Genomic DNA, 26,044 nt, shown 5'->3' on the forward strand with positions numbered 1-26,044 from the left:
TAATGAAAATTAGACGTGAATTGCGGCGCCCTATCTTATCCTTATCCTTCATCGAAAACAACAACGTCCATTTGTCCATCAAATCACTCATCGAAACGATGAAAGTTGCTTCGAAATTCGAACCTTAGGTATACTACTTAAACAACCACACCAAAATAAATACACCTCTGCGAACAGCTACTACATAGGTTTAGGTACAATTTCGCAGCGAGTCGAAAAATTAAAATTGATAAATTGAACGCGCGATGAACGTGCACGTAAAAGTTGTTGTCAAATGAAAAACACGTTAAGATGATGAAGCACACGCTGTATAGGCCAAGTTTTTCCCAAAAACAAAAACCTAACTCTTAGCAGCTATTAACGCCGATTAAATCATTATACCGGAGCGGTTTTTAAAGGTCATTACGTACGAACCGAAACACAACACCGAGCTTCCATCGTATTTTTTTCTTTCGCTATTTCGCGTATAACTTTTTATCGTCGATAAATTATGAATGTTGGAGGAATTTTTTTTTGCTCTCTTGTACGTCGCGTCGTCGGTCGTTTTGCTGTATTAGCGTAATTTTCGTCGGGTGATATTGCGGTAGTCTTTCGTTTTTGGAGGTGTTTTTTTCCCCCCTTTCATCTGAATAACTTTTCAGAGTCGTTACCTTTTTATATTGGGATAATTTTTTATGCAGATAAAATTGGAGGGGATTTTGTGAATTTATGAGATAATGAGTGATAAGTGTGATGACCCTTTCTTGTATTTTTTGTTGATTTTTTTCATTAGTTATTAATTGAAGAGCTCTATTCCAAAGTGGGTTAAGTCATTTTTTTCTCCAAAAAATGCGTTTAAAGTTTTGGATGCTGAAATTTGTTTTGTTTCCAAAGGTCGATGCACCTTTCCGTTCTTTGGACATACCTATAACAATTACTTGTAGAAAAATTTACTTTGAAAAATCGATGACTTTAACCCACTTTTGAAGTAAAAATCGCCGTAAAATGTGTCTTTTTTTTAAATGACTTAACCCACTTTGGAATAGAGCTCTTCAATTATTTATGATTTGAAAAATATTGGTTTCTGACATTTCATCGTAGAATTTTTCTATTAGCTTTTTTAAATTGTGTCTTGCGGTACATATTTTTCAATTTTTTTCATTTTCGAATGACCTCAGCTGGTCTAGCCCAAATGTATATTTCTTTTGAGAGGGGGGGGGGGCATGTGAAACGCCAGCAGATGAGTTATTTTTTATTCCACCATTTTTTGCGATTCCTGCCTCTGAAAATGAGCCGGATGATTTCTATTCGGATGATTCTTTTCACTTCGAAATTAATTACCGAATCGACGAAGCCGAGTTTTTGAGATTAAGAGAAAAATATACGATAGAGCGGAGAAAAGAGTAAAAATGAATATATTCATTCGACTTCGAACATCGACCAAAGCGAATTTTACATTCGAATGAATCTAGATATACGTATGGGCATTTTACGTAGGTAGGTAGTGTGCGGAATATGATGGCGGAAAAATAGCGATTTACATGCATAAAAATCGCGGGAAAAAAATCAGGTTACTTTTGAATGGTCAAACAAACCTTTTTACTGGTATCTTAACGCGATTAAAGGCTGTCGGCGGAGTAAAAAAAAATTCGTTGGCGTATTATGTATAGTATTGTATGTATATTTTATACGCCAAGTTTACCTACCCTCTATGCGAGTAAGTAAAGAGTTGGCAAAGCGCAAGTCTACTCGTCGTCAGTCGCGTAAGAGAGTAAAGCAGGCCAGTTGTTATGGTCGCTAATTCAACGTAGTGACAGTGCATATCAGTTGTGCGGTTACGTCGACAACCTTTTACCCGTTATCGTCGCCGAATGGCTAATAATTACGTTTACGAGCACGTGCTTTTTCCTTTTCGCGTATTTTATTGTATTGTTATTTACCCTCGTGTAGTTTACTTTGATGCCCGTATCGATGAGTAATTAATACAACTATGTACTTTTGTGCAGAACGACGCGATCGCGTAGCTCGGAAATTCTTGTGGAAATTTATTTTTGTACTGGTGATCACGAATGATGCGGCTTTGGCTAGCGAAGGATCCCGTCGAGAATGCTGCGAACCGATGTCACCTACTCCTTCGTTCTCGTCGACGGATATCGCCTTGGATTATTTTACTCCTACGGAAATGGTGCAGCCAGGTGAGTCGAAAGTTATATATTTTTCAACTTGAGTTGACAATGAGGAAAGAGGTGATTTGATCGATAGAGATCGTGCGATTATTCCATGTCTGATGAACGGTTTGGTTGTGGGATAGTTTGGGTAATTTGGATATGATCGATGGAATAAAAAATCGTTCTTTTTAGAATTTTTCTGTGATCACTAATCAATCATTTAGATCAGATTTACTGAAAATATTTTATTTTTTTGAATTTTTACTTTCAAAATACTAGAAAAAAAATCGACGACTCGTCGTTCAATTTTTGTTTGATTCTGCATTAAATTGTCCTGATCTGATATTATTTCAAGATCCTGAACCCGAAAGTGGAAATAAACATATTAATACGTGTGACATCGTGTTTGAATACGTATTTAGCTGTCTACTCACTTTTTCTCAAAATTTGCACTTCCAAGGAGTGATTTTTTTTACGACGAGTAGGTTTTTAAAAATAGTCAATGGGGTTTCTGCTCGCCTACTTCTTGAAACCCAGCTTTTCTCATCGAATATCGGCCACCAACTCTATCATTTCCAAAACTTCTTACCGGTTAGATTATTTTAAGATTTTCTTTAATTTTATGGATTAGTAGGATGAAAGTACTTGTAAAAAGACACATTTTGGCGAAAACAGTTTGTGTGGAGCACCCTTCATTCAGGAGCTGTGGCGCTTCAAAGTTTTCTTTTGTCAATTTTACCCCCACCACTACGATAAAAATTTTTGAAAAAAATTGTGTTGAAAGGCCCAGACTTCCCCTACACATTCCGCGTGGTACCAGAATTTTATCCCCTCTACTCATGGATACAAAATTTCTCTCGCAAAAAACGCGTTTTTTGGTTATACTGACCAAAGAGGGGGGGGGGTTGAGGGGCGGAAATTCCGCTCGAAAATTTTTATTGGAGGTATCCAACAATAATCCATCATGATTTTCCAAATCTGGGAACAGGGCCATTTCACCTATATTACCTGGGAATACCCTTTCAAATTTGTCCAAAAAATTACTCTTGAGATGTGAGGTTTTCAGATCTTCAGGGTGTCTATCAGTCCTTCCAATCCAGAAAGTTCAAAAAAATTTGTCTTTTTGCTTATGGGTCTTTCTTTTCAAAAAAAAAAATCAGGAAAAAATCCTTCTCTTTCCCGAATTTTCAAATAATTCTGTCATTTAATCAAAATCAAGTGAAAAATGAAAACTCAATTTTGCAGAATTTTTTTTTTAACGTCAAAATAATTAAATAGCAAAAAATCAAATATTTTGGCTTTGTTAAAATAAAAACCAAAATTGATTATTTCCATTGTTTGATGCATTTTCTTGATTATTTTTTGGTTTCTTTTAAAAATTATAAATTTATTTTACCCTTTTTTTTGTTAGAAATCTTCTAAAAATGAATTGGGAAGAAGGGGGGTGGGTATCAGTACGAGTACATTTCATTTTTAATTTTTAAAATGTCCTTCCAAGGTCCTTCTTTTTAGCTTTCAGATTTTGTTAGACACCCTGATCTTACATCTCCAAAACGAAACCAAATTTTCAATGCTCAAATCAAGTTTCACTTGTTTGGCGAATTTCTGAAATTGCTTTGCAAAAATGGTGATGATATAGATGAATTTTATGGTAAAATCAGCTCCTTCTGTCTAAAAATATTACACTCTCAGAAAAAATGAAAAGTGATTTTTCACTTTAAATTTGATTGAGGAGGAGGTACTGTAATAGTCCTAATTTGTACTTGTAAATTTTTATTCATTTATTCATTTTTTCTGAAATTTATTTTTTTTCCTGTAATGTTTTCAAGTTAATGGTTTTTATTATAAACAAAAATTCTCTGAAAATTTCACTCCATCTACTGAAAATCGGTTTTCATCTCACTTCTGAAGTTACAAAAAAAAAAAAAAATATAATGAAATAAGTAAGAAAAAAAAAATGAAGTCAATGAACAATTTGAAATTTTTCAAAAAATATCAAATGTCTGCGCCAGAATTCCTCTATATATAACTCCATGAAATAGCAACTTTTTAAAACAACCTTTCAATTCTATGTTAAAAGTGCTGTTATGGGGCTAAATAATTTTTTTTTCAAAAAAAATTACTATGGTATCTTGTATAATTTTGACCTTTTTGTGTGGAGCCCTCACGAGCTTCAAAAAATCAAAAAATGAAATAAAGGGAATTTTTTCAGATTTTGTTGAAGTAGACAAGAAACATTTTCAGATAAATTCTGTTTTTTAAAAATACATTTTACTTTTGTCTGACGCAGAAATTCAAATTTTTTAAATAGAATTCTATTTGATTTTTGTTTTATTTTCGTGATTTTTAAGGCTCTACGTAGGAGGACCGATATTACCTTAGGGGACCGGGGGAAGTTTTTTTTTCTTGTGAAGGAGGTTAATTTTGGGAAATTTCTTTTTTTAGAGGGGAAGGGAGCTCAATACAAAGGGACCAACACTGCTTAGGAATCGAATTTCTTTTGAAGGAAGGGTTCTATTGCGAGAATAAACGAATTATTTCAGTATAATTATTATTTTCATTTTTTTTTTTTTAAATTTTGGGGAGCTCCCTGCTTCACTTATGTTGGGGTTTAGACAAGATCAGAAAACAGGAAATTATTTTCTCATGAAACCCATCAGTTTTATGGAGTGTGAGCATAAAAAACGAAATTTCGAAATAAGAACCATTACAGGGACATTCAGGTGTCAAATTTAAAAAAACTAACCAACAAAATTGGTAAAGGTTCGAAATCAGTGACCTCAAGTTTGGTCTTTTGGGATACCTAATTCACAGGCCACACAATATTATCAGAGTTTTTCAAATTGGAGCTTTCTGCAGGTAAATTTACAAGTTTGACTCAAAAAATAAAAGGATATTTGAATTCAGTACTCAAGAAAACTTGAAAAAGGAAAGCCACTCACTGTATTTAAATTATTATTTTAAAAAAAATATTTGAATAAAGTCTAGCACTTGTTGGAAGTTGAGGGGGAGGAGGAGTCAGAATGGTGATCTCTAAAAAACGAGTGAATTTATTTAAAAAAACTGATCGAAGTAAGGGTGGGAGCTCTCGTGTTTTGTATCTCCTAGAAGTGTCGAGTTGAAATCACATTTTGAAAACTGATTTGTTGAAAATAAAAGTCAGGAGGAGTACTCTCTTCAATTTCTTGAAATGTTTGACTGGTGGCTGTCAACTTTTATACTTATCAAGAAAAATCTAGCTTTCATTATAAAAATTTAATTTCGAGCTCTCAAAATTTCAATTGCTGTTTCGAAATGTTAACCGGTTCAGCTCAAGTTCAAGAGTCTCGAAATTTGAGCTTTCTAAAAGTTTTGTGGTTTTGCAAGAAATCATAAAATGAGTGGAAATTTCGAAACTCTTTTTTCAACTCTTGGAGGATCAAGACTAAAATTTCGGTGATTATTTTAATACACCACGGATAGCATCTCGTGAAAATATTGAGCGAAATCTGAAGACCTGGCCTCATTTTTGGCTTTTTGTTGCGTTTTGTACTCGTTAACGCGAAATCACAAAAAGAGCTAAAATAATGCCTTTAGAAATCTGGCAACATTTTCAATTAATTTGAATAATAAGACCCTTCTGACGCAAGTTGATAAGTTAGAGTTGAAGAAGGCGAAAGAATCATTTACCTAAACTGATTAAATTAATTTATTTTTAAAAATTATGAAGCAGGAAAAAATCTACAAAAAAATTATCTTGAGAGTTATTATTGAGCATTTGAAATAGTATGAATTTACGTATCCTATCGTATTTTTTTTCGAAGTTATTACAATAACGTGATATTATTCTAGTTTTTTGCTCAATAAATTATAAATGGATTAAACAGGTCAATAATTGCGTAAAATTCAAACGAAGAATTAGAACTGAATTTTAAGACAATGAAATAATTATCTATACTAAAGCTATCAAAAACGAATTACATCGAAATGCAAATGAAATAATAACAAACCCCAGACAAAATTTGACACAAGTTGAAGGTCAGACAGACTGTCACGAAACGTAATACTTGACAGAAAAAATTACGATGTAGCTTTCTCAAAGATGTATGTATTAAGCTGTAGAGAAAATTTTTGGGAATAATTTTTTGGAAGGAAAAGTGTCATACCGAACAGTGTTTCTAGTCGTTTGGCTGAAAAAAATACCCGTAATTTAAATTTTTTCCCAAGTAAAACACGAAAATACGTAAATTCGAATACGAAATAAAAGTATCAACCGAGCGAGCGAAGAAGTCGGTAAATTGCCCTTCGGTTAGAATTTTTTTCGCGCGAAGAAAAAATGCCTTTCAAGATGAAAGGAAAATCGTACCTAGTACGTACAATTTCGACGATAATATTTTTTTCATTGAAGTAACGCGTTGTACGAATTAAGAAGCGAATAGAAAATAGGGACCTAGAACTCGAGTCCTTGTAATTTTCTGCCAGAATCGTTTGACGCGGAAATTTTCTTCAGATGTTGAATATAAGTTGCCTAATTTGTTCGCCGCAAATATTCGTCAACAGGCATTTAATTAGGCAACTTGTTCAACTTCTTTGAATTCGTCGTCACCGTTTTCGATATACGCTTTGCGAGAATATTTTCATTACTTCATTGTCTTCTCTTTGGTGTGCGGTATGTTAATGCAGTTTATACGTGTTTCCTTTCCTCATCTCCCATGTACTTTGGAATTCACGCCCTTGCTAGAAGGTTTCCTTTTTTTTTAGTCGAGTCAATTTCATACCTTACCTACCTACTGCAGCATAAGTGTCGAATAAACTTGTCAATTTTCATTCGAGTGTTGTTGGTTTACACGTTCACCTGTCTATTTCTCGTACTTGGTCGTGAAGTTGCAATTGAGAAAGGAATAGTGTGCTTAAATCAACTTCTACAACTTCTCGTCGTTAATATTTAAAGTACCTACGCCAGTATGAATTTACTCGTAAATGCATCACGTGTGGGTTTTCATTTAAAGTAATTATAGCTGCGAAATGACAACTTGAACGAGTTATATCGTTTACGAGTTAATAGCTCGGTAAATTAATTCGCAATAATCATCTTTATACGAATAAATTAAGGAAAGAGAGTACGTATGTATCGAATTGAGAGTATCTAATTAACGAGCTTTTGATTTGAAATCTGTACTGTCGATTTCGTGAAATTGAAGAATAAACCCTCAGTTCTGTTTACGAGTATTTCAAGGCTAGGATGGTAAAGAGTAGGGGCGAAAATTTGACATCGACGCCATCGATGGTAAATAAACAAGACGTAGGTGGCAGCATCAAATTTACCTATACTTGCATGTATGTATTTACAGAACCATAAAGAAAAAATAAATAAATACTTCAATTCGTACGTTTATGTGTCTATGTAGGTAGTATACGGCGCAGACACAAAGACTATATATAAAAATAAATAGGTTCATAGAGTCTAATAAAAAATTGATTGAAGTACTGAAAGGTACCTGAAAATAACATTTTTTTCTATTACAACGACCGTTTACATAAAATGTTACCGGTAAGTCTCTGTATATCCTAGAACTTTCCCCTTCCTTTTTTCAATATGTCGTCTTCGTCGGTTTCTTAGCTGCGGGCAAATTTGTAGCATTTCCGTTTTATCTCCAGAGAATTAGAGTTGCGACGGTTTGAATTTTAAATAATTTTTGTTTCGTACTTTCGTTTTTTTTTCTTTTTCATTTTGTCGTATATCTGTTCCGTGTCTTTTTCTAAGATGTATGCCAAGACTTACGTATAGAGTTGTTTTTCTGAGGTTTCTAAGCTTCTTTTTTCATTGCGTAGGTAAATTTTCCATTACGTTGGGTTTTACGTATAGGAGGTTTGTAGTTGAACGTATACATAAACCTGTAGAAGCGTGTGGGTGGGAGATGTTTTCAAGAAGTGTGAGTTTTGATTTTGTGTCATGTTAGTCGACAACTCATCTAAGTGGGGTTAGAATTTACTCTTTTTTTCAAAAAATTTGAATGAGACTTTCGAAAAAAAGACAGGCTTCAACTACTCCATTTCATTCGTGTTCAAATAGACCTATTAATCAAATCTCAATATCAGAATCTGGACGTAAATTTAATTTTGCTGATGATTCATTTTTTAAATCGGCTCTCGTCCATCGAAAAAACGATCTTATTCGATTTTTTTCAATTTTTGAAATGGTGGCCAAAAAATTTCAAATTTTTAGTGTCTCCACTAAAAAAAAATAGCCAAAAACTTGTGACATTTTTTCGATTTTTTGAAGTTGGTAATAATTACCAAAAAAAATGGCACCACTGCGTTCCAAAATATTGCCCCAGTGTCAGAAATTATTTCCTCTGATATTTTTCCATGATTAATGCGAAACATTTACGAAGAAGAAATGTTCAAAATAGGTACGAATTTATCCAAAAATAAACAATTCCCAAATTTTCAACCATTCAGTATAACCCTAAAATTATTGGTCTTGGACTTTGATTGCAATAGCATAGATCGATGCAGAATTTCAAATAGGTACTTCCCATTTGGGACGGAGTCATTTTTCCTAAAATAGGTTGAGCAGAAACTAGAGCGAAAAAACCATGATTTTTTCGAAAATGCCCTCTCTTTGAAACCTCATACTTCGCCTCCAGAGACACCTCCACAGCTGAAATTTTTTCTGGGTAACTTTCAACTCGAGATGAATGTCTCTGAATTTGGTCAAAATCCGTCGACTTTTTCCCCCACGGTTGTTGAACTGGATTGTGCTCAAATTTCTTGACGATTATGGTGATGAAATACCTACAAGATGTCTAACGGTCCTACAAGTCCTGCAGTTGTCCTGCTTTTTTCACTTTTCGTCAAAAAGTCCTGCTTTTTTCAATCAGATTTCAAATTATCAGATTTATTTCTCCTTTTTCTAGAAGTTTGAAACGATTTCATAAAGAAGCCGGGCTCATTTGTTGACTTTTTTAGATTTTTTTTGGGAGGGGAGGGGGGTTAATTACTAGATTATTACAGCCTGATTTACACATTTTTCATTTCTGAGGGTGAGTAAAGAAGACTTATTGTTCAAGTTTGAGAAATGTTCAAAGGTTGAATCAGACAAAATTAAGCAAAGTCCTCCCTGCATAAAAAATGTTTTTCTTCACTTCTCAAAACATGAATTTTTGAAAGCTTATTTCACCTAAGCTCGTTTGCTTTTTTTATAGCTCCTTGGATCGTTTGCATCCTTTCCAGGTTTTTGAAGTGCAATTACATGAGCCTGCCGCCATAACCTAGGTATTTTGAGCTTTTCGATACAGGAGTTGAACATCTTTTGGATCCACATTATCGTTTTAGGGCCAAAATGCTTGATCTGTTCAGTGTACATATTATCTACTCTTGCTGCTTTCTTATTTTTAGCTGCTCGAATGGCACAGATCACTTCGGCGTCACTGATTGGTGTACACAGGTTATCCACCTCTGTGGCATGACACCTGGTAATTGGAAATTCTCGATTAAACATAAGTTTTTTTCTATAATTTTTCAATTTTTTCAAATAAAAAGTACGTTTTTTTGCTGAAAAACACCAAAAAAAAATTTTGCGTTCAAAACGCAATAACTTTTTTTTCTTTTCCTCACTGTGCTTACCCAGGTGACCGAAATTTTGAAATTGAGTGGAAATTTCATTTGTGGCACCTTCCCCTTTCATTTGACACCAATTTCGGAACTCGACCCCCCACCCTTCCCCTCCTGACAATTTTTCCTAATTTCCCAAAAAAACCAAAAATGGAGTTATTGCGTTTTGCTATCCACCTCCTCAAGTGATGTGCCCAAGTGAAGGAAAGAGATGAAATTTTGAAGAATTTTAAGTTGTCTTCTTTAGTTTTAGAACAAGCTATAGACATCGTAGGTTTGCAATCGACATTTTTTGCAGTTGAAACAATAGCGCAAAAATGCTTGGAAAATTACCACGTTTTACCATCACATTTTTTCCTACAAAAACTGGTCTTGGGGAGGGGGGATTCTCACCACAATCCCCCTCATACGAGTAAAACCGGCACTGATACTGTCTCTTATGGCAAGAGGCAACTGCTGCTTCAACGACAACGAATAATAATTAATGATTTTCATTCCAATATTTCTAAATTTATTGTGAAAATATATTTTGTAAATTCTTAAATCTAATCTGATTAATCTGAGCATAAATACATACAACCAAGTAAATGGTTTTCATTACTCTTCGGCAGTGAGAGCATCACAAAACTCAACTTCAAAAACAAACCGCTGTATACTACCTACCTAATCATGTAGGTAAATTATTCCATTGATTAGTCAAAATTCTTGCTTCTTGACACCTCTCAGCCTATTGCATAGACTGGGAAAATGATTTTCCTATACCAAAATTCAGCCGCTAAATGTTCATGTATAAGACGTTTTATTTAATGCGCTTGAGCTGAGGATTTGTTTTACGTACGATTATAACCGTTTTGTTGATTACCATACATATTAGATGAGGTTTAAATATTGTATTCAACACTTTCGGATCAATGTGTGTATAATAGGTATAGGCTTTGGTGGTAAATTTCATCAGGAATTCCGCGAACGAATGATGTCGACGATTGAAAAGTTCAAATGGCACATACAATACGAGAAGCCGGTTCATCTTTTTTGGTGACATGACGATGATGTTGAGAATGTATAATTAGGCGATTGTCTAATAACGACGATTTTTCAATTTTTCAGTTCTTCTTGATTGCGAATCTGCAATTTGTTCCAGTAAAGACGAAAACTCGAAGGTGATTTCTTTATCTTGTCTGTAAAAGAGAAAAATAAAATATGAGTGAGTATGAATAATTACAAAATCTCATCGAACCAAAAAAGTGGGACGTGAAAATCTCTCAATTTTAGTACAAAATCATTTTACGTAGGTACCTAACAAGGCTTAATTTCTAGGAACGAAACTATACAGATGATTGGTGTGTGGGGGAGGGGGAGTGGGTCCCGACTGAAAATTTGCACACTGATATAAGGGATAAATACCTATTTTGCCAATATTATACTTATAAACATTTTCCACATTTTCTGTTTTGGATTTTTAGGATCCCAAATAACCGAAAGAGAATGTCTTGAAACCCCAGTAACCAAAAATGCAAAATACGAGTAGTCCGCAAATGAAAACTGAAATTCGTAATTCACAAGTCTGTATCTCTCTCTCTGTTGGAATTTTTCTGAATAACTTTTTTTTAAAGAAAACTTTTTCCTCGATCTCCCAATCAATGTAGACTCCCTAGCCCCTCAAAATTGGAAACATTCAAGAAAAAAATATGAAAAATTAAAGTAGGTAATGGGGTGCAAAAAAGCGAAACTTCAGAATAAGAGTCCAACTATTGAACATTATCAGATTCGAAATGCAAACAGAGAATTTATTCAAAAATGGTGGAAAAACGCTTAAAAATAAAATCATTAAATTGAGTTTTTGTTGTAATCTTACCTTGTTTACTAGTTGTTGATTATGTTCAATGCACCGAAGTTAAAACGATTTGAGATGTAATAGTACATTACATTACTAGATTAATAATGTGGGTGATTATGAATGAGTGCAAAGTTACTGCGCGAGTCGAAGACGAGCGCTGTAACTTTGCTCGAGTTCATAATCACACACTTTATTAATCGCGTAATGTAAGGTGCTTTACATAATAAACACTCGTAACCTCACCATTTTACACTTCTGTTGTTTAGATGCAAAAAATGTGCGTCTATGAGTGACCAAACTTCACCGGTTAAATTTGTTAAATTATGTCCAAACGAAACGCGTACGTAATGAGGAGTTTCGCGGTGTTGCCACATAACACCACGTACATAATACGGCTATTATGTACGTGTTTGACCCGGCATTAGGTCGCTCATAATGACGTACATTTTGCATCTAGCGACAGAGGTGTAATGATGAGATTACGAGTGTGTATTACGTAAAATTAATTCTTATCGCGACAAATAGTAACTCGAAGAGGAATCTTTAAAAATTCAAAAGATAATGCACGACTGTCTGATTACAAAAGTAGTTATGAATGAATACTATACGATGCTGTCTGCTTATTTTATAGGTTGTAGAAATGTGTTTTTTTCCGTAAATATGCGTAAGAAAAAGTCGAGTGACAGTTTAACTGACGTAGATTCCGTAGGTTTACGAAAAAATCGTCTGTGTAGGAAGGGAGCAGATGTAATGAGGCAAATAAGTCGCTTTAGTTATGTCTTTTTTAGTATCAATCTGTTCGTCATTGATACAATATTTGAATGAACAGCATTAGAAAGAAGATATTCTGACGGATGTACTTACTCATGTGTAGACGTAGAGACGACTCAGTTCAAGTTGCGAATGGTGTCACTTGTACGGAAAGTTTTTCTTTTTCATCTGGAGAGTGACGCAATGAATGTTGAAAAGGAATTGCGAAAAAAGATGCAAGGATCGTTCGATGTGGAATGGCTTGGTAGCGCCGTATTTACGGCAAACTGGTTATGCAATTTTATTAACACGAATGATGCCAAAATGAATGCAGCTTATTTGAAGGACTATTGGTTAAAATTATAATGGGAAAAGCGTGTGGTAATATTTTCTATTTTAAATTGTGATGAGTGGTGAATTTTAAGAAATTTTAACCAAAATATTCAATTCCAAAAAGTTGAAAAAATTAATGAACGCTCAAAAATGAGATTATTTTAACCATCTTAATGAGATGTATTTGAAATTTATGAAATGAAAGTTTTCGAAAAACTGTTAAAAATATTTTAAAAATACCTACATAATGTAGAAAAAAACGTAAATTGATTGACAAAAAATTATATACAGCAATTGAAACAATATTTTCGGGATGCCTATATGTAGAAAAGTTCATATGTCTTGAAATTTAATGAATTGAATAGTCGAAAAAAATGTTTGAAAAATGTAAAAACAAAAAAATTGTTCAAAAAGTAGATAATTTGAAACAAAAATGAATAGAAAAATGTTTCCGAGTAACTATAAGTGATGAAAAAATGATTCCATTCAAGTCGTGTTTCAAACACTCCGCTCAAATTTTTTCAGAAAATTCTCTTTTTGCACCCCCTTCTACGCTAAATCCTTCCATAATAGCGACAATGTGACATTAGGGTGTACCTTATTTGTATAGTGGAAAAACTTTTTTCGATTTTTTCCCCAAAAACATGACCTCAGGTGTGAAAATAATACCCTGAAAATTTCAGCTCCCTAGGTGAAAAAAAGTCGTGCCGGTGGCCCCCCAATTTTCCCATGTATGAAAAAATCGAAGTATCAGGCAAAATTTTTAAAATTGTGAACTTTTGTAGAGGGTAGATGAGGACCCAAGGTACTCGTTATAGCAGGGAATATATGCCCTCGGTCGTCGGTAACACTGCTGGTGCAGTGCCATCTAGCGGATTAGTTCCGTAAGATGCGGATGACCGAAACAGACTGCCGTGTCCGCTTCGCAGTTGTCTCAGGTCGCTTAGAGTAATCGCTCCTCTGGACGGACGTTAGGACAACCAGCCTTTTGAGCAGAACTGCACGGACGCGTGTGTACTTATAGCTCTAGGTATTACCTATTAGTCGTGTGTAAATGTATGTTCATTAAGTGAAGCTCAATAAAGTGTTAAAAGTGATTCATCATCTTTTGGTTTATTGGTCGGACGAATAGTGACATACACACAATCTGTATGAGGGAAGGTGTAGGGTATTAATTAGCCGAGCATACCCCGGACAGGTACATCAGGAACCTAAGTTCCCACCTAATGGGATTAAGTTCCTACCTATCTTCTCTCTACACTTTCTAGTTCTAATACCTCAGTTAAGTCCCTACTTACGTAAAATCAACCTATATACCAATTTTAGCCACCTATCTCCGCCCAAGACTAACCAGTGGATTAGAGGGGAGAGCTCATATTTATGCCCAAAGCCCAAATACTAGTGAAAAAATATTTAATGACGCCCTAAATTGTTGTCGGGTTTCACGAGAAAAATTTCTCAATCACGTTAGTAAAAATGAGTCGTGCTAGGGAGCACGCCTCTCTCCCCTCCCCATCTCAAAATATAAAAGAAATCAGAAAAATTGACATTTTTACATTTTTTTTCCACATCATAATCCTTGGATTTGGTCCATTTTCATTAGAAATACTTACTGTTGAATATTTTATGACCTGTCTACACGATGAAAAGGCGGAACTTGTCTCCTTCCCCAGAAAATGAAAAAAGATGGATATTATTATATTTTTTTCTTCCATATTTTAATCCTTGGATTTGGTCGATCTTCATCAGAAAAGCACTATCTACCTACGTCAGACTTTTGAAACCTTGTAGAAAAAGGATGAATTTCTGAATTTTGACTTTGAGAAACATTGAAGCGGACGTTTTATAATAAAATTACCTATGTCAAATTTTCACAGAAGACTTATAGACGTTCTGATACATATTTTAAAATGTAAGACTTGAAAACTTGGTAAAAAATCGTCAAGAATGCCCATCAATGAGATTTCATTTTCAAGTTTGAAGCAAAAAAACATATCCATGACTTGAAACTATCTTTGCATACGAGACTTCACCTCAATTCCAAAAAAAAAATCAACTTTGTGGATCTGTATCATCTATGTAGGTGGTGAGCATTGTAGAGGGGACTGAGAAAAGGTTTTTCTGGAAAAAAGAATTATCTAGAAGCATTCTACACAGAGATGAAACATTTTCACCAAGTACCAATAGACATCAATTTTCATCTTTCTCAATATTCTTCAATTTTGGAGGTTTCATAAAAGAGGGCCACCATCATTTGGAGGACAAAAAGGTGCTTTCTTGAAAAAGTGGTTATCTAAAAGTACTCTGGTCAGAAATGATACATTATCAAAAAATTTGTATAGATATGAATTTTTAATTTTTTTGTTGATTTTTTTCAACATTGAGGGGCTTTATAGGTAACCAACATGATTTGGGAGACCGGGGGAATGTTTTTCTTGAAAAAGTGCTTATTCAGAAAGATTCTGCACATAAATAAAAAATTGTCAAAAAATTTCTACAGACATCAATTTTTAATATTTTTTCATTTTTCACAAATTTGAGGGGCTCCATGCAAGAGAGCTAAAATCATTTGGGGGTCCAACAATGGTTTTTTCTTGAAAAGGAGGTTATGTAGAACAATTCTGATGTGGAAATGAGATATTTTCATCAAATTTTCCATAACTTTGATGTATTATCATTTTTTGTGATTTATTCAACTTTGAGAGGCTCCTTACTAGGGGTACAATATGGTTTGAAGGGCCAGGGAAATTTTTTTCTTAAAAATGGGATTATTTAGAAACATTCCGGCGCAGAAACAAAAAATTTTTATGAATAGAACTTTTTTTTTTGATTTTTTTGATTTTTTCTCACTTAGTGGGCTACTGGCACCACTTTTTTTACAGATGAGGAAAAAAATAAAAAATAGGGAATTATTTTCTCATCTGAGGCCATGTTTTTGGGGGGTGGGAGCTGCAAAATTCGAACTTTTCAAAATAAGGTACACCCTAAGCGACATATGTATTATAAAATCCATTCAAAATAACACCACAAACACAGCAGCTCATAAATTTCAATCGAGTAAACCGACTTATAGGTATTTTAAAACTGAACTATTATCAATTTCAGTTTCACCTATTTACATAAAAAACCATCGCAAAATACCTAGCATAACACACATACGTTTATGCGGTTTCTTGTTGACTGAAAAAAAAGGAAAGAAAAAAGACAAAGAAAGTATAAAGATCTTCGAACGACGTGTATCGGATTTCAGATCTAAATCCCGCATATAACGTAACCCGAACGCAGCCAACAATTAATTAGTTAAGTGGATTTTGTAACGGTGATAGTCGCGACGAGGTGCAGGACGACAAAGCAACCAACGGCAACGTTATCTCTTTAAGTATATCCTCGGTTACCTTTAGGTTTTTGAAATTTCCACGGCACGTTTCCAATGCGTTAAAGAAAGTCCTTAATAAGTAGAGCACGAAGTATAATAATAATAAAAAAAAAAGAAAAGAAAAAAAACTAGAACATGCGATTGTTTGGTCGATTAAAAATTATACGTTTAGTAGGTATTTTCGAACTAAAATATCGCCCTGTCAACGTTATTATCACTCGAAAAACCCATTTAGTACTTTCTGTCCATCTTACAAATGTAGGTATGGTAGACCAGGGTATAAGCTTTCATGTCGCCTTAGTGCTTCTATCGTTTTTTCTATACCTGCAATTCTCGGTATCCCCCCTCCCACCTATTTGCTGCCATTCTCGCTGTGTATGTCTCTTAGGGTGAAATTTCAACGTAGTACACCTTAACCGATCCGATACACTCGGTTTGAAACGTCGAAGTAATGTAATCGAAAAATTTTCTACCTTCGAGTAGACTTTTCTCGTAACGTAGCGAGTAAGTAGGTAAGTTATTTACCTAAGAATTTTTTCTCTTTTCCGCCTCTTAGTCGGCTCGGTAGGCATAAGGCAGAGCCGACAACCTCGTCGTTGTGACGAGAACGCGCAATTCTAATACACAAACAAACCGAGAGAGCAGAAAACGTATACATCAATTTAGATTCATAAATAAACCAAGTAATCTTGCAAAAGTTTCGCGTTCTAGATCATCGTCATTACGAATATGAAAAAGCAACTTTACTCGGTATACTACTCGTACTGTAAGCGGGTAAGTACAAAACTTCAACTCTCATCCTTACCTACACATAGCTATAGCATTGTAAGGAGGTGCGCGCTCGTATATGCAAATTACGACGAGCTGAGGCGGAGAATTTTATAAAGAAGGACCTTTAGACCATTCGTTGATTTTGAACAGTGTACAAGATTTACGTTCTATTCACTTTCTTATGCTACACACTTTAACGATTTCATCTTTTATTTTCCCAACGGATAACCAAATCAATAAATAACACCCCGAAACGAGCACGAGGTGGGGAAAGGAGAGGGAGAGAGTCACGTCGCCGATACTTTATTTTTTATTGCTTCGATTCTCTCATGAGTATGAACTTGCTACGTAGTCCGTTTCCGGCAAACCGATTTGTTTAATTAAAAAGGGAAGTATCGCTTGTTGTACGTATTTGTTTATGTAGATCGCGAAACCCGCTTCATTTTCATCTCGTAACCTCAAATCTTCCTGATCTTTAATCTCTAGGTGAAATTAAATGAGGGTAGAGACTCGTTGATTAGTTATATTCTCATTAAAGTAAGAAAAATTTTCCATTTGGGAAAATTATAGGTTTTAGCTGGAAAATGCCTACTTTAGTGATGACTTTTTAACAATAGTATATTTTCGATGAAGGGATAAGAATGAGAAGAGAAGATCAACAGTGGAAAAATACCGGAAAAGAATTTTTTTCAAGCGATTACTTCAATTATAATATTGATAGACATAGCGAATTGATAGGAAATGTTGACATGTTTTCAAGGCAAAAAGTCAGTCCAATTTTGTTCATGTCCTCTTCCTCGTTATTGTAACCTCATTTATAGATATTCAATAATTCATATTTGAAAAAAAAAAACCAGGAACTTCTCAGTTACTTGATTATTAATTTCGTTCATTTCATTCATATTTTCCTCTGGAGAATAGACACACACAGATCACCTCGAAGCAAAATTCAGATATTCAAACAAAAAATTGAGGATTTTAGAATTCTGCTAAGAATAAAAATTGTTCAAAAAGCGTCGTTTTCATATGAACCGAACCTCCTGAACAATATGATATTTAGGAGTCAAAAATGCACCCAAAAATTGTGTTTAAAAAATTGGCCCTACCAATTTTTATTTTTTAAAAAGCATAAAAACGCCATTTTGAGAGGTAAATATGAGGGGAGGGGTTGAAAATTATTGTGAGGATACCACTTATGAATGTCTACAATATACTTACTAAAAAATTGAAAAAATCGGTTCACATGGGGCAGAGAAAATTATTTTTATTGTAATTTCAGAAAAGGGGAGGTTTCTTGAAAAGGGAGGGGGTCTGGGGGTCTGAAACTTTCCACGCGTAAGTCTCTCGATAGTGCCCACCTACCATGCCCATTTCAACCCGAAACAACTTGCGTTGAATTCTTTCTCCTGTTGTCTAATATTTGTAACTTGGGGGAGGTGGGTCCACCATAGCGGCGGGGGCGGATAGAAAAATGGTCGTAATATAATTCGTTGGAAAATAAATTCAATTCTGAACAATTTTTGTTAGATATTACAGATTTTTCTTTAACTTTGAAACTTTTCATTAAAAATGTGAAAAACGTAATATTGATGTTTTCTGGAGGGGTACTTACAAAATTTGAGGGGGAAGAGTTGCTCCAAAACGAATTTTGATGAACTAAAATTGTAGATCTGATGTTAAGGAACAATTTTTGTTCAATAATTTTTTTTGTACAACCCGTAGATTAGGAGATACACGAATTTAACATGTTGTGGGGTGGACCCTCGGAAAAGGGGGAGGGGGAGAATGAATTTCAGCTTTCCAACTCCATTTGATGAAATTTTGTGGGAATTTCAAGTTTAAAAAAATCTGCTAGAGGCTCCAGAATTACTCGATAACGGTCTGAAACAGTTTTCAATAGATTTGGCGGGTCGAAAATAGGGTATATTCCAAATTTCAGCTTTCTATGTCAATTTGGTAAAATTTTGATTTTTCCCCTCATTTTTGTTTGGCTTAAATTTGATTTTCAAAAATTCACCAAAAATCAAAAAAGGCTCTTTAGTACTTGAAATTTTGACAGGTGATGAATTGTTGCCTGCTCTTTCGATCTACCCTTGTACAGTTTAAAAAATTTCGTGCAATTCCTATGTTGAAACGCCAAATCTACCATTTCAGCTGACCTGCCAATCAAAATAGCCGCCATTCAGTCATCGTAGCGGGTCACTTTTTTAGTGACTTGGTCACTATTTTCACGAAAAGTCACTATTGGTCACTTTTCTTCCCAAAAAGTTACTATTTTGATTTTTTTTTAAATTAAACAAAAATCGATACCTAATAATTGTATTATCATTCAATGTTAGTGCTACTGCCAAATTAGCATTTTAAATAATCATAAAAATTCAAAATTTCGAAAGCTTTCGCCCTCGCTTCGCTCGGGCATATTATTTTATTTCCTTTGGCCAAAAATTGAGTCTTGATGGTAGAAAAATTGATTTCTCACATCAAAAATGATAATTATTTTTTCACGTCTGGAAAATTATGAATTTTCGTCTTTCCAGTGCTTTTGCCCTCGGTTGGCTCGGTTCGTACAGGCTATGTACATATATTGTGTATTTTTAGAAATACCTATTGTAATTTTTTGGAAATTATTGTTAGATTGCTGGAGGAGCAGGACCATCGAGAGGGGAAAAGAGGACAGTCTACCCCGGACTCGCTCATTCTGGAGGGTTTGACAAAAAAAGGGCCCGTGATGAAAGAAAAACATGTTTTTTTACTTTTCAAAATTCAAATTTTCAAGAGCTTTTGCCCTCGCTTCGCTCGGGCTTGTTTTCTTTTCTTTTTAAACATCAAACTTCCTGAAAAAATATCATTCAACTTTTAAAGTTTTAAAGTGAATGAATGAACTTCTCGCTTAAAAAGTATTGTATTCAGGCTTGCATCTAAAAAGCTCATAGGTGAATTAAAACGTAAACTTAATAAGAAAAATTAGTGGTTGAAATGACTAGAAAAAGAAAAATCGAAGAAATTTAAATTTTAGAACTGAAGAAAGTTGAGTAGATGGAAAAGAAAAAAAGAAAAGCTCGAAAATTTGGATGACTATTTATGTCACATGGAAACTATTGAAAGTTGTCCAACCCCCTCCCATCCCCCAATAAGTGCGAACTTTATTGGAACCCAATTTTTTTCGTTAGAAAAGGGGGGGAGGGGGTGGTACTGGAAAAAAGTCGCGAAAAAAGGTCGCGAAAATTCGCGATTTTCGAATATCAAATTTTGGTAGACACCCTGGTTATAAAATAACTTTTATGTCAGTTTGTGATTCAATTGAATTCCGATGATTTTTAATTAAACGTTTTTTACTCATGTTTTTCAATTTTTTGCCCCCCTGAATGCTGGAATCGAAAAAAATGGTCACTTTTTTATTAATTTTTGGTCACTTTTTTGAAGAAAAAGTCAATTTTTGGTCACTTTTTTCACTGCTGAAAGTCACTAAAGTCACTTTTTTGAAGAAAAATTTCGCTACGATGCCTGCGTCATTTTGTATGTAGGGCCACCTTTTTTTTGGAGGACAAGGGCTAGAAATGCTCTTTAGGACTCCCCCTTTTAAGAAAAAAGTTCTCCCGTAGGATCGACGGGGGGGGGGGATGCAATAGATCTTTATGTGGGCTCCTCGACTATACCTACTTATGTTGTAATCAGATTTGTTAATAGATTCGCGGCCAACATCGTTTTACACAAACGCTACACTCGGGGAAGGGAAACCCCAACCAAGAAACAGGAATAGAGCGCAAACATCACTTGGATGAGGGGAAAAAAAACCTAGCAAACGGATATCTTTTTGCGAAACGATATGCGGCTTGGCTTGGCTATGCGCATACTACACATATTTTGTACGAACAGACACAGACAGACGCACGAAAATAACAAACGCACCGTGCATTTTTTCCCTATAACCGTTTATAATACGAAACGATACCTAAATCATTCTAAATCTATCCCAACGGATTTATTTTGCCAGTTATTTTAAGCGAAAATAAATGTGTAACATCGCGCTTTACGAACTTCTTTTACGCACCGAACACTACGAGAATACCAAAAATATAGCGCCGCTTACGCTCTTGTATTTGGCCCGAAGGCCGAAGTTACAGATCAACGACGAAGAGACGAAGGAGGTAACAGGGTAGCTGGAAAATTATCTTGGCAAATTTCATTTTATAATTACACGAAAAAGAGATAGCCACGGTTTGGTGCAGAGCTCTACCGTATGGCTGCCTGGCCGTTTTGACCGGTCTAAAAATTATACCAATTTTATTCTGTGGGTGAAGAAGGCATCGGAGGGGGTTGAACCAGGCATACAAAACATCATTGTTCGGCGAAACAGGGCGATGACGTAGGGCGCAGGGTAAAACCAAGAAGATACGCGACCGTTGCTGCGTTGGTTGGTGCCCGAAAAACGTCGGAAACCGGAAACGTGAAACGGCTTGGCAAAAACAATACATAAAGCGGATAATAGAGAGCGGAATTAACGCGAATAATTAAGCTTTTCAAATAAGTAGGTATGTAATCGGTATGATTCGTGTACGTTTTAACGACGATTTGTGTTTAACATTCAATTTGTCTTTACGTACCTTTGCTTTTGCCCTTGTATACTCTTATAGTCTTTCTCTCTCGCTTTTTTTTTGTTTTGCCCATCGGCTGGCATCGCCCCATCGCACGCGCGCTCTATAAAAAAAAATACCCCTTTATGACTGCAGGGGCTGCAAAGAAGAAAAAAAAAGAAGAAAAAAGAAAGCTATTACACGAGGACGCAGTGTATTTAAAATGTAATGCAATTTGTTCAGCATAAAACAAGTTCTTTCATTTGTTTGGACCGTAACGACGTCGCAATTAAATTTAGCTTCGAACGTACCCGTGTTTTTCCCTCTATCTCTTTGCCGAGATCGACGACGACCGAGACGTAGCGTGGCCATGGCTGAGCTGGTGAAGAGGGGGGCTCATAGATGGGTAAATGCGTTTTCGCAAAGAGAAAATGGCATGCCTTTTCATGCTTATCTGAGGCTTTCGATAAGAATACTCGTACCTATACGTACGTTCTGTTCGCAGTGTAGAAAAATGCTCGCTCGGTTTGGCCTTTCGTTTAACGCTAATGTTGCAGATTGTTTGATTCGAACACGTCTACTTTTTATTTCATTTGATAAATTACGCCAAATGAAATACACAAAAGACGGCCTAAACAAGCGAACGTACGTATAAAGAATATGTACGTGTACGTGTGTATAAAACCCGAGCAAAACACGACGTCTCGTATCATTTATCATAGTTACCTATTTGCAAAAAGAAATTAAAGTACCAGAATGGCGAATGCGTGTAGAAAATTGCGAAAAAATTGATCGTTTTTAATTGCCATCGTGAATCGTGTCTGTATATGTTTGGATGCTCGTGTATCGTACATAAGTGCTTGTAGAACAAGGAAATGATACACGAACAAAAGATGGCACGTGTTACATAAATGATGGCAGTCACGGTTTTTTTTTCTGCTTTTGAAATCGTATAGGTACACATTAATGATCGATTGCGATTTAATGAACTGTACATTAGAGAGTGGTTTTTATGTGTTTTGAAGGTTCACGTTTTTGAGTTCCCATCCCTTGAAGTTGTTGGATTTTATGAGAAAGTAATTCCCTATTTTTTGATTTTCCTCGAAGTCCAAACAAAATTGTGCCGGGAGCCCCCCCCCAATTCTGTGCGCAAAATGAAAATTAAATTTAACCCAGAATGGTTCATTTCTGTGTCAGGATTTTTCTGAGTAATCTAGTTTTCAACCAAAAACCTCCCTAGTTCCCTAGGCTATGTTGTTTCCTCTTGCACGAAGCACAAAAGTTCAAAAATATGAATAAAAATTAAAGAAAATAAATTCGGTGCTTTTTTTTGTTGAAAATTTCAAATTTCTATGTCAGAAGTCTTCAGAATAGATAAGCGCTTTCGCAAGAAAAAAACTTTCTTGGTTCTCCAAACAGTGTTGGTTCTCTTATGGAGGTTTCCAGAATTGGAAACGTTAAAAAAGAGATGAAAACTGAAGTTGATAATTTTTTTTTGAAAATATAATTTTCCATTTCTGGTCAAAATTTTTCTAAATAACTTACCTACTTCTTCAACAGAAAACCTGTCTCAGTCCTCTGAACAATGTTGGCTCTTTCTTAAATGAACTCCCTGATCAATATTGAGCTGAAAACCCAGGTCAAGATTTTGACAACAGTGTTTTTGAAGAACAGAATGAACATCCTGAATATATGAGGGTCATTCAATAAGTAAGTTTCCCTATTTTTTTCTCAGAAACTAATAATTCTAAATTCGTTCTGTTTGCGGGGGGATGTTTCTGAGGATGTTTTGGCACTACTGTAAAAATTTCAACTTGGTAGCTTCATTATGACGGAAGCTGTGGTACATAAACCATCAACCTACCACTACAATGTGTGACAAGTGTGAAGTGCAAGGTTCAGTCCGTTTATCGTGCACTCTTGGTAAAAATGCGGTGAAAAATTCACAGAAATGTTAAAGGGGTGTATGCTAAACATGTTGGGAGCGTCCAGATGATTCACCAATGGGTGAAACTCTTCCAGGAGGGGAGAAAGGAAGGGCATGATTTGAAGCTCTCTGGCTGCCCATCTGACTCCATCAATAACAACTTGATTACTTTTGTGCTATCCTCAATGAGAATTGTTGAGTCACTGTGGGTGATATCCAAGGGATATTGAATGATGAACATTTAATTGATATGTCTGTAGGCTGGAGTCACACTAAAATCCACAATCAGCTTGAAATGTGTGAGATTTGTGCCAGATGGGTGCCAAAACAGCTCCTCATACTGCTTGTGCCACTCAAGACCTCCTCAAAAAATTAAATTGAGAAGTTTTTCCAAGTCCTACATATTCGCCAGATCTCACCATATCGGATTTCCACTTTTTCTGCCACGTGGAGGTCAAATTTGAAGGGGAATGATTCAAAAACACAATGCAACTCAAGATCGTCATGCAACTACTTCCGAGAAGTTGGTGACAGAACCCTACCATGCGGGGACAGAAAAGCTGCTGTACCAGTACAGCAAATGCTTGGAATGCAACGGCGATTGCATAGAAAAATTGGAAATTTCCTCAATTGTATCATATTTTTTTCCCAAACCGTTTTGATGATTTTTTCAATGTTTCCCAACATAGGGAAACTTACTTATTGAATGATCCTCGTAATAATGACTTTACTCTGGCAGAGTTGAAAAATGCTGTTAAAATTACAAAGAACTCATCACCTGGTCCAGACTATGTATATTCATGCTGTTGAAACACATAAATTCTAAAAATCTCAAAATCATCCTGAATCTTTACAATAAAATCTGGAGACCTCACAAAATTTCAGTAAATTGGCTGCAGTCCTATGTTGTTCCAATACTAAAACCTAGAAAATCACCACTTGATCCCAGCAGCTACCATTCTATTGCATTAACTTCTGTACTGTGCAAGATAATTGAAAGACTAGTATGAATTACTTGGAAGAACTTGGCCTTCTTGATAGAAAGCAGTGTGGTTTTAGAAACAATTGTTCTACTCTGGACCACTTACTCAAACTTCAGCAGGAAATCATGGATGAATTCACTCTGTGTGTTTTCTTTGATGTAGAGAAAGCCTGTGATCGGATACCAAAGAAGACAATTATGAAGGCCTTGCACAACCTTCATTTCATAGGAAATCTATGTACCTCTTTTCATTAATGCCTTTGTCAGCAATCGCATATTTAGAATTCGAATTGGATCAGTACTTTCTAGCTGCTTTAATCAAGAAATAGGTACACCTCAAGGCAGAGATGAGGCAGAGTTGCTAGCCCTCCTGCATTTATAGTAGCACTAAACGATATCCAACAGCAAATTAAAAAACTAGTGGACTACTCATTGTTTGCAGATGATCTCTATATGTACCGTAGAGGTTCCTTCATAAATCAAATTCAGCCCATACTCCAGATATCCATAAATTGTCTTCAAAAGTGGATCGCTAGCAAAGGTCTCCGTTTCTCTGCTGATAAAACAGTGGTCATAAATTTCCATCATAAAAGAGGAACATTCCCTGATGTAAATCTGCAACTACATACAGGGGTCGGCGTAAGTTAGTATTCGCATTCGAAAACTGATGAGTTTTCTTTAACACCCTGTTGTGTGTAATTAGTAGATAGAGGGTCATGTAAGTAGTGCGTTGTGTTCGTAGAAGTCCCACCAACACCTTGGTAATAATAGTTTCGTTACCCACTATGTCACTACAGAAAAAAATTACTTTTTGTGTTAAAAAATTTTTGTTTGTACAAATCGGAATACTAACTTACGCCGACCCCTGTATATGGGACTCAACTCAAAAATGTCCAGCACCATAAATTCCTCGGCTTACATTTTGACAAAAAATTGAATTGGAAACTATACCTCAACACCATTAAGCAAAGATCAAACAACGCTATAAACCTACTTAAAAAACTCAGCCATACTGCCTGGGGAGCAGATAGAAAATTTTTGTTAAAAATCTATGTCAGCCACCTGTAGATTGTTGTATCACGATAATCGCGATAGCTCATTTATCCAATCAATCAATTCAATTATTGTGACATGTAGTAGATTTAGGTTTCATATAATTTTTCATTTAGATAATTTTGCTAAGTACATATGTGATTGAGTATTACTTTTCTACAGAAAGTATGTATTAAAAATTCGCCAAAAATAATGAGTGGAAGTTCAAGAACCAAGACCTCCAATAGCTCCATTTCATTTCTAATGAAAATGCATATTATTTGTACGAACGAAAAAACGTTATAGAAAATCAGATTATTATCGGTGGGTTGATTTTTACGAGGTTCGATTGATGAAAAGGTTTCAACCTTTATGGCCAGAGCGTGAGTACATAGATGTAATTAAATTTCCTTACACAGTCGGCAAGTTTTAGCAAATAAGTTTCTCTCTCGTCTGTGGTCGAAGAGCACACGGGTGTGAAATCAAATGTAATTTTCATTAGGATAATTAATTTCACACAGTCTTAGAAGCGAAACCGCATGTTAGGAGAATACACCATGGTTCATACTTAGACGTACTACGAGCAGCTAGCCACACCATATACGTACTTTAATTCGTAAGTGAACTTGCTACATCTACATATTATCTAGTATGGGCTATGTACTTATCTAGTTCAAAATCCATCATCGATTTGATGATTGTTTTCTCACACTTGTACC

General features: G+C 35.2%; 1 protein-coding gene across 1 annotated transcript in view; it reads left to right on the forward strand.

Annotated features, from left to right (window-relative positions):
• The first annotated feature begins 1,734 nt into the window (after positions 1 to 1,734).
• Positions 1,735 to 26,044, forward strand: part of Gfrl (Glial cell line-derived neurotrophic family receptor-like) — a 236,029-nt gene continuing 211,719 nt past the window's right edge. Inside the window, exon 1 of the mRNA XM_065359936.1 lies at positions 1,735 to 2,174. Within this exon, the coding sequence (XP_065216008.1) occupies positions 1,970 to 2,174 (205 nt within the window). The 5' untranslated portion in view covers positions 1,735 to 1,969. The remainder of the gene's footprint in view (positions 2,175 to 26,044) is intronic.

This window comes from Planococcus citri, chromosome 4, assembly GCF_950023065.1.
Source record: "Planococcus citri chromosome 4, ihPlaCitr1.1, whole genome shotgun sequence".
In the NCBI taxonomy this organism is placed as follows: domain Eukaryota; kingdom Metazoa; phylum Arthropoda; class Insecta; order Hemiptera; family Pseudococcidae; genus Planococcus; species Planococcus citri.